Source organism: Nannobrachium achirus (genome assembly GCF_963921795.1).
Source record: "Nannobrachium achirus genome assembly, chromosome: 10".
Classification (NCBI taxonomy): Eukaryota; Metazoa; Chordata; class Actinopteri; order Myctophiformes; family Myctophidae; genus Nannobrachium; species Nannobrachium achirus.
Genome location: NC_137819.1, coordinates 55,144,284 through 55,154,214, shown reverse-complemented (window position 1 = coordinate 55,154,214; position 9,931 = coordinate 55,144,284). Strand labels below are relative to the sequence as shown.

At 40.8% G+C, this 9,931-nt stretch overlaps 1 protein-coding gene across 1 annotated transcript in view; it reads left to right on the top strand.

The window, feature by feature from the left end:
* The first annotated feature begins 618 nt into the window (after window positions 1-618).
* cpsf1 (cleavage and polyadenylation specific factor 1) overlaps window positions 619-9,931 on the top strand; it is a 30,111-nt gene continuing 20,798 nt past the window's right edge. Inside the window, exons 1-14 of the mRNA XM_080735805.1 lie at window positions 619-731; window positions 1,522-1,690; window positions 1,788-1,815; window positions 2,157-2,290; window positions 3,004-3,084; window positions 3,336-3,487; window positions 4,244-4,390; window positions 4,839-4,978; window positions 7,077-7,187; window positions 7,454-7,547; window positions 7,661-7,748; window positions 8,816-8,965; window positions 9,651-9,702; window positions 9,806-9,879. Coding sequence (XP_080591931.1) covers window positions 1,547-1,690; window positions 1,788-1,815; window positions 2,157-2,290; window positions 3,004-3,084; window positions 3,336-3,487; window positions 4,244-4,390; window positions 4,839-4,978; window positions 7,077-7,187; window positions 7,454-7,547; window positions 7,661-7,748; window positions 8,816-8,965; window positions 9,651-9,702; window positions 9,806-9,879 — 1,395 coding nt within the window. The 5' untranslated portion in view covers window positions 619-731; window positions 1,522-1,546. The remainder of the gene's footprint in view (window positions 732-1,521; window positions 1,691-1,787; window positions 1,816-2,156; window positions 2,291-3,003; window positions 3,085-3,335; window positions 3,488-4,243; window positions 4,391-4,838; window positions 4,979-7,076; window positions 7,188-7,453; window positions 7,548-7,660; window positions 7,749-8,815; window positions 8,966-9,650; window positions 9,703-9,805; window positions 9,880-9,931) is intronic.

The window sequence follows — 9,931 nt, the reverse complement described above, 5'->3', positions numbered from 1 at the left end:
ATGGGCAAATACCCTCTCTATACCAGGGGTTCCCAAACACCTATATATATATTGTTTTCATCCGTGGCACCCCTACCTTATTATATTCCTAATTTTCACTCACAGCACATTATAGCCTATTTATAGCACATTTTAGCGATTATGTTGCAAGGAAAGTGAGATAATAGCCATTTTGGTTAGAACTGACTGAAAATAACTTTGTACTTCCAAGTTTAAAATGATACTAAATATATTTTTAAATGTCCAAATAAATTTCAAATATTATCAAATTATCTTGTGGCACCCCTGGACTGCTGTCGCGGCACCCCAGGGTGCCCCGTCACCCACTTTGAAAACCCCTGCTCTATACACTTAAACTTTATGTTGGTTTGTTTCCTGTGGGCGAGGTTACCTGTTGAGTGAGAATGTTTCACATTGAGCTAATCATCTGGGGACCCCCCAAAATAATTTGAGTTCCCCCTGCGGGTCCCGACCCACAGGTTAAGAACCACTGGCTGTTCAGTGTAAAACAAATACTCTTATTTTGAAGGGATTGCCGGAAGGCACTAACTACCGGGGCGGGGCCAGTCATTCATTGAGCTAAACAACAGCAGCATTGCATACTTAGCATACTGTACTGGGCTGGCTAGTGTTGCTACGTTGCTAGTCCGGAATCCAAAACCATGGCGTATTAAATTAATAGAAAAAGCAGGGGAATAAAACTGAAAATCCTTATAACGTGTTTATCATAAGTAAGTTAAAATGTTTAGTTCACGGCCAGAAAACAAAAGCATTCAGGAGGACGAGGGAGGCAGGCACTGTGGTTCTATGCTAACCGTTAGCTTGGTGTTTCCTATCCACACGAGCTATTTACTAGGGGATATTATGGATCTATTGTTGTTATAATAAAATATAACTGTTCTTCTCGGGGGAAACGTGTAGTGAAGTAGCAGGTGATTTATGTTACTCTTTAGTTTGGTTAGCCTTAAATGTTATCTGAAAAGACTAATGTAGAGCATCCTTTTATCGTGGCCCCCATGGCATGAATGAAGGAATCCTTTGATGTTTCAATATAAACAATGTGAAATGTATTATGTAGTAATGTAATCTATATTGTGTGCCTTTTATCACCAAGTTGGCTCCATAGAACAGTGTTTCTCAAACTTTTATATTTCAAGGTCTCTTAACGCTGACAAATGTAACCAAATGGACCCATTATGGTCCATTTGGTTACATTTGTATAATGTCACAGACTTGTAAGGGTTAGAGACCCTTATAGGAACCTACAGAGTCACTTTGAGAACCACTGCCATAGAAGGACTGAAGGAGGCATTTTACTTTGACATGAAGCTGATAGCCACTTCAAATGTATTTCTATCTAAGAGCCAAATAAATCATTCAATGGCGAGAATAGCAGATCTAGATGCGCTGTCGTCGCTATCCTTCATATATGGGGCTTAAAGTGGTTATCATCTTAACAGATAAATGAATGAATCGTGTCGTTCTGCGTCTCAGTCAATGTTGTTGCTGACATTAATGCAGATGCTGAGGGCTGCAGCATTCCAGGATGTATGCGGTCTACAGACAAGCCCACACCCCCACTGCAGTGGAGTTCTCAGTCTACTGCAACTTCATCTCCAGTAAGGAGAAGAACCTGGTCGTCGCTGGCACGTCTCAGCTCTATATCTACAGGATAATCCATGATGTGGAGGTGAGGCTCTCGCTTAATAAGACCGTTGTGTTTCTATTTAAGAATGGATAAATGAATGTGTATGACATTGATTTAATTGCATCATTATTTATTTCAGAATACCTCAAAGGGAGAGAAAGCTCCAGGTATGTCCAAATAAATGCCTTTTCTCTGGTTAGCGATTTTATTTGGCAACTTTGGAAACCCTGTATGTCCAAAACCGTTCATTTTGCATTTATCATTTTAAAAATGATTTAAACTATTGAAAACAGCCGATCTACAAGCACACAACGCCCGCACCGCGAGGCGTTGTGTGGTTGTAGATCTGCTGTTTTCACTACTTTTGTGCGACTGCCTTGTATGATGAAGCAGGGCTTTACTTTACGATAGAACATACAGATTTGAAACTTGGAGATAACAAGGTTTCCGCTCGACAACGACGATATGATAGATCTCCTGTTTTCTGATCTTTTGTCGTCGCCTACAGATGCAAAAACACGAAAGGAGAAGTTGGAGCAGGTGGCATCCTTCTCGCTTTTTGGCAATATCATGTCTATGGCCAGTGTGCAGCTGGGAGCGGCCAACAGAGATGCTCTGTTGCTCAGTTTCAAAGATGCCAAGGTGTGCCTCTCTGACCAGCGCAAAATAACCGTATCGTACCCGTATGAGTACCCTTTAATTCATACATGGGCAACTGGCGGCCCGGGGGCCACATGTGGCACCCACCTTCACTTAATGCGGCCCTCAGGTTAATATAGGAATACTGATATATTATTGATTTCAGCTGTTACAATTCCAAACATGCAAACATGACCTTCTGTCAGACCTTCTGTAATTCTGTCAGTCTATCTTAGTAGCTTAATGACTAGTATAGTAGTATTAAAATGTCGTTTTTTATGTTCAATGTATTTGTATTTAAGTTCATAAAGTTAACATGAGTATATAACTAAATGTGTTTGAAATTGAATCAAAATGTTACATTTCAGGATTCCAACAAAAATAATTCAGGATTCCAATTCAAAAGAGGCAAAAATAGTCGATCTACAAGCTCAAAACGCGCTGCGATGCGTTTTGAGCTTGTAGATCTGCTATTTTTGCTTCTTTTGTATGACAAAGTAGGACATAGCAATATGCAATGTGGCCCTCTGGAGTGAAGGTGGAAATATAGTGGCCCTCGCCATCATCAAAGTTGCCCAGCTCTAATTGTACCTCTAATGCCCAGCTCTAATTGTACCTGAGCCATACAGAATGAAAGTTCTTGCAGCCATGCAGTGCCAACAATGATTAAAAAAAAAAAAACTACCAGTCGCTGACTGACTATTTTCTCTTCCTAGTTGTCAGTGGTGGAGTATGACCCAGGGACCCACGACCTGAAGACGTGTTCTCTTCTCTTCTATGAGGAGCCTGAGCTCAGAGTATGTGGAAACCTTTTTATTTGATTTTATTTGATACATTGTTTCTTCTTCTTTCGTATTTTAAGTCACAGTCGTGCTGATAATTAAGTAAAAATGACTTGAGGTTCAGTTGCTTTTGTACAGTTGGACATCGAAGCACGTTTCCAGTGAATGCTGTATAATATGATTGATTGATTGATCGTACAATACAAAGTTGATTTCCAGAAAATGGTGCCCAAATGTAACTCACGTGTTCTGAACTGAATTTGCAGGATGGATTCGTCCAGAATGTACACATTCCTATTGTCCGTGTGGACCCAGAGAACCGCTGTGCTGTGATGCTGGTTTACGGCACCAAACTTATTGTGTTGCCCTTCAGGAAGGACACGCTGACGGATGAGCAAGAGGCGGTCGTTGGTGAAGGGTAATTATGAGGATTCAAACTACTAGACCAGGGGGTCTTTGACGTTTTCAGGCCAAGGACCCCTTAGTTGAGAGAGAGATGAAGCATGGACCCCGACGAACTTTCCATAGATTCCATATAGTTTCATCGTTTGACAGCACAATCATCAGTCTATTTTGGATTCATGTCAATTTGTGTTTTCAGATATTTAACCAGTTGAGCCGTCATTACCTAATAAACTTGACCTTTTACTCTGTACTTAGCCTGCTCTTTTTCCCCTCTACTTTTTCCCCTCTACCCTACAAGCTCACAACGCCTCGTTGTGAGCTTGTAGATCGGCTATTTTTGGCTACGGTTCTCAGAATATGGACACTAGGGTTCAAGTTGTTAATATAAAAAGGATTGGAAGATTTGGAGGACCCCCTAGGGGTCCCGGACCTCCTGTTGAAGACCCCTGTACTAGACTGTATGGTCTGTTAACTTTGGCAAAGCAGTATGTTATACCCTCTGAACGGCTAACCTAATTAACACTGTACTGTACAAGTTACCATGGCTGCTACTAATGATTTTCATAATCAATTACCCAGTTGATTTCATGATGCATCTCAAAGCCGGTCAGTCGATTACAATTTATTTATTTATCTTCTGTCGATCGATTAATAGTTTCACCCCTGCAAGTTACAGTCAAATCTCATTTGCATCCTTTTGTGTATGTAATCCCAGTCACGCACTGTACTGTATGTCTAATCCATAGATCTGTTTTTGTCTCGCCTGCAGGCCCAAATCCAACTTTCTGCCCAGCTACAACATTGACGTGCGTGAGCTGGACGAGAAGCTGCTGAACATCATTGACATGAAGTTCCTTCATGGTTACTACGAACCCACACTGCTCATCCTGTATGAGCCCAACCAAACCTGGCCTGGGTCAGTCTGCCACAAAACCACTAGCTTTACATGTATAATATGTTTTAACCACTTGAACCCTAGCATCCTTATTCTGGGATATTAGTATAATTCAGAGACTTTTTTCATCTGTTTTGCTGGCATTTCTGTTGAATGTGAAAAGAACAACACATCTTGATGCCACTACTACAAAAGCATATCGTCATTGTCGGGTGGAAACCTTGTATGTCCAAAGCCTTCCGGTTAAAAAATAGTGAAAATAGCAGATCTATAAGCACACAACGGTGCGAGGCGTTGTGTGCTTGAAGATCGGCTGTTTTCACTGGTTTTGTAGGACAGTCTTGTGTGGTGAAGCAGGGCTTTGCTTTACGAAAAAAAACATACACTGTTGAAACTTGAAGATACAAGGTTTCCGATCAACAACGGCGGTGTTCAGCGTGTAACTGTTTGGTGTGATAACTGTTGACAGGCGTGTGGCTGTACGTCAGGACACCTGCAGCATTGTGGCCATCTCACTCAACATCATGCAGAAGGTGCATCCTGTCATCTGGTCTCTCACCAATCTGCCATTTGACTGCACAGCGGTCATGGCTGTTCCCAAGCCCATCGGTGAGCCCAGCGTTGATTTTTCATATTGAACAAAAAACAATGCTTGAAATCTGTTTTCACAATGAAAACGAATGTTTAAAAAAATGCCATACATACTGTACACCAGGGGTCCTCAAATACAAATCTTGAAGGTCCACAAATATTTTTTTGAAACAGGCCCGGGTCCGGGGAAAAAATTAAACAATTAATATATATATATATATATATATATATATATATATATATATAATTATTTTTTTAAATATATTTATATTCGCTTATTTTTATTATGTCGGTCAATCTTAAATAGTAGGCTAAGATACAAAAAAGTACCAACCAGGGGTTGACACCATGGTCTCAGAGGCACTTGTCCGTCTGGAAAGTACAGGTCATGTTCTACTTGCCCTCAGTCATGGCCACTTGCCCTCATTATTGTTCATCTTACATAATTAGGGATCCCTTTCTTATTTTATTTTTTTACAATGGCTGATGTGTGTTTTTTTTTTTTTGTAGTAGTAGTAGTTTGTTGATACAATAATAACCTCGCCCACCAGGCTTCATGCAGTAATGGTCTTTTCCTGTTTCTTTCTTTATTAAAAGGGTCCTTAAATTATGACTTCACTGTCATCTGGGCTGGGGACTCCTCCAAAATCATTTGGGGGCCTTACTTGATTGAAGAGAAACAACCCATTAAAGCAGGGAGAACAGAATGTTCAATGGAGCAGAGATATTTTGCGCTAGTGCTCTGCATGGTTTCTTTTAACAAACTGGGATAATCTTCGAATAATTTATGCTTGTGTCGCAACGTGAATATCGATATGAAAACAAGGTGTCGCGCGTCAGAGACAGGGGAGCACACACTGAACGCGGACGGCTGCGCAGCGTCGCATCGTGGTATCGATGCTCGTTAAGTGCCGCACGGTAACCCCAACTGGATGCGGCGCGCTGCCACACAGCACATCCATTTCCATGAGAACCATGGGAGAACAACATCCATGCAGAAAGAGAGGCAGCCGTCACGGGCCGTCGGGCCGTGGCACGTCGCGACAAACTCTGGAGATAAGATTACAATCCTGCAAACGTTTTCACGTTGATGATGTTTTGCGTGAATGAAACCCCACTGATTTATAACTAGTTGCATTGTTGGTGGCTGAAGCTACTGCTGCTGTTGCTGCTCCAAAAACTTCCGCGGTCTGTAGCAACAGCCTATCAGCGCATCGTTGTCAAAGACATGACAGCCCATAATACTTTGTTGCCTGGCATCAGCCAATCAGCGCGTCGTTGTCTCTCTCTCTCTCACACACACACTCAGCGCATGCAATGAAAGTGAATGAATACGAGAAGTGGAAACAAAAACATGGAGATGTTTTTCCACCTTTTTCTTTTTACTATAATTCGTCCTGGGTCCGGTCGGCGGTGCCTCGCGGTCCGGACATGGACCGCGGTCCGCCTATTGAGGACCCCTGCTGTACACTGTACCTGATTCTTGAAATGTGTTTGCAGACTTCATCTTTTATTATACATTTTTCTCCATGTTTATTTCTTATGTCATAGACTAAAGCTGGTTGCACACTGCTGCGTTTTTTCAGACGAATATCAGAGCGAATTTCGGAGCATATAAATAAAAGAAAATCGACTTCACGTTATGTCAATCACGTTTACACACTGCCGCCCACTTTGTATTTACTTTTGGACCAGGGTTGATTTTTTTATTTTTTATTTTATTTCCGCAACTATCTCCACTGGGTCCCTTGCTTTCTCTCTCCTTGGCCTGAAAAACGGTTTTGTGGATTTCGGATTTCCAAAACGCAACGAAAAAAATGCAGCAACCTCTTAATTTCAAGGTCTCCCCTTAACAGTGTACAAATGGAACCAATTTGGTTTCAGTTGTACACTGTCAGAGTTACAGACTTGTATGGGTCAATTTAGACCCCCCTAAAGGAACCCACAGAGTCCCTGGAATCCACTTTGAAAACCACTGGACAAAGGGACACAAAGTATACATAGAATGCATGAATATGAAGAAAGATTGAAAATACAGAGGGATAAAACATGATCACACCAAGAAATGTTTGACTACACTGACAAGTTTCATTGCGGCTTCTGTCCTCACTGATAGGTGGAGTAGTGGTGTTTGCTGTGAATTCATTGCTATACTTAAACCAGAGCGTTCCACCCTTTGGGGTGTCCCTCAATTCACTGACAACAGGGACCACAGCCTTCCCCCTTCGTGAGTATTCACATTGAACCGTTTTAACCATTATTTTATGCTTTAGCTATTTAAAAATAGCAGAATTTACTCACAGCGCGACAGTGCCACGCTGAGAGCTTGTAGATCTGCTATTTTTGAAAAATCGCAGCGCCACACTCGGTGCGCTGTGAGCGTGTATACCTGCTATCTTTTAATAGTTAAAGCATAAAATACTGGTTCAAATCTAGAGTGACACGGATGCGTAATGGGTTAACTCAATATCATCATGTGTTTTGGTCACCCAGGCATACAGGATGAAGTAAAGATCTCCTTGGACTGTTCCCAGGCGGCCTTCATCGGCTATGATAAGATGGTCATCTCTTTGAAAGGAGGTGAAATGTGAGTGGACCGTAGACATTTTGACTGGAAGTGTCTGGTTCTGTACATCAACCAGGACAACACTTTGTGACCTCTCCGTTCACTGCTTCACTGTCCTGCTCTCATCTCCGTAGTTATGTGTTGACCCTCATCACTGATGGCATGAGGAGTGTCCGGGCTTTCCATTTTGACAAGGCTGCAGCCAGTGTCCTGACTACCTGTGTAAGTGCTGTGTGTAGAACTCACAAACACTACATTGCCATGTAGGATGTACGGTAGACGAACTGGGATATTCCACTTTCAAACATGTTTGGGGTAATTTTAACATCTACTCAGGCTTTTGTGTAGAACGCAGGCAGTTTTTAAGTTGCTTGATTCAATGTTTAGATTTATTGGTATACATTTTATCTGACACCTTCCTTTATAAACTCATTGTAACTTTAAACTCCAGAAAAACGTTAGATTAATCTAAAACATCCGTCTTTGGTTCTGGTGACTGATATTGTCCTTCTAATTATGTGAGGGGGGACGTGTTTTTTGAATTACCCTTTTAATTTATTTTATTTTAATTAATTTATTGTATTTTCCCCCAAAAATATAAAAAAGTAGACTAATTGAAAAAACACATCCCCACTTCAAAGGTTTTCACAGTAATCAAAAACTAGTCAATCTACAAGCCCACAACATATCGCATAGTGATGCTTAAATTTTTCTATTTTGTCGAGCTACGCGGTCCTGTGTACATGAGCCTTTATTTTAACTCAAATACCTGGAACGCGCCCGAGTCGCGTTAGATTTTAACCACTTTAACCATTATTTTATACTTTAACTTTAGAAAAATAGCAGATATACAAGCTCAGCTTGCGAGCTTGTAGATCTGCTATTTTTGAAAAATCGTGAAAATGAGTGCAAGTCTTTGAATATCTTTGACCCGATCTTTGACCCGACTTCTAAATCCTTCCTCTAAATCATGCTGTTCTCAAACCTTATCATGTCAAGGACCCCCAAAATTACAGGTATTTGGCCACGGACCCCCATCTCAAAATATGTTGTCCCAGGGACCACCCAGAAGTAAATATTTGAGTTACAAATGTTCGCTTTTAAGTAGATATATTCAAAGACTTGCAAAAAAAAAAATCATGATTTTTCAAAAATAGCAGATCTACAAGCTCGCAGCGCGGCACTCGGTGCCGCGCTGTGAGCTTGTATATCTGCTATTTTTCAATAGTTAAAGCAATCAATAATCCTAGGCCTAAATGGGTTAAGTAATGTGTGATCTTCTCTTGCAGATGATGACCATGGAGCCTGGCTATCTGTTCCTGGGATCTCGACTTGGAAACTCTCTGCTCCTGAAGTACACAGAGAAACTGGCAGAGGCCACAACGGAAGAGGGCGAGGAAAAACAGGACAAAGAGAAAGACACGGATAAAGATAAACAAGTAAGCTTTTTGAGTTTAAACCAGGGGTCTTCAACGTTTTCAGGCCAACGACCCCTTAGTTGAGAGAGAGATGAAGCAGGGACCCCCACAACCTTTTCATAGATTCCATATAGTTTAATCGTTTGACAGCACAATTGGTTCTCAGAACAAGTGGTTAATATAAAAAAGGAGAAAAAAGAATGTCTATCACACAAAGATTTGGAGGACCCCCTGTAGTAACTCTGGGGACCCCTGTTGAAGACCCTTGGTTTAAACAATCAAGCCTATTCTGGGCATGTCATAATAAGTGAACAGTTGGCAAAACTAGGTGAACGTTAGAGGAAAATAGCAGCTCTACAAGCTCACAAAGGGTGCAATGTCACAACACCTTGTGATCTTGTTCGGCTATTTTTGATATTTGACGTATATATTGTTATTAACATGGTTAAATTATGGCCTTTTTCATGTAGGCACATAATGTTAATTATGACCATTGGTACTTGTCAATTTCAAGGCACTTTTCTAGATATAATATTAGTATATTACCTGTCAAATTGTCGTTTTTTTAAATAAAAACATTTGGTTTGGATAAGACATAGTAAAAGTGTTTATTGAACACAAGGTTAATGCTTAGCATGGCCTTGTTTGATGTGCCCCCTTGTGTCCAACTCTTTTTACAACAACTTATTGCTGTTAACCATTTCAGGAAGAGCCACCCAGCAAAAAGAAGAGGATTGATTCTTCTGCTAACTGGACTGGTATAACATCTCTACTATACATTTCTAGAATGCTCTCAGCATATATGTATCTCTTCCACAAACAATTACATAATTTAACAGTTTCCTTTTCTTTTTACGTCAGACGAGGTGGATGAGATTGAAGTGTATGGCAATGAGGCCTTGTCAGGCACTCAGCTATCCACCTATTCTTTTGAGGTACAAAACCACAACAGTTTAATTGGCTATTATTAAATAAATATCTGTCATA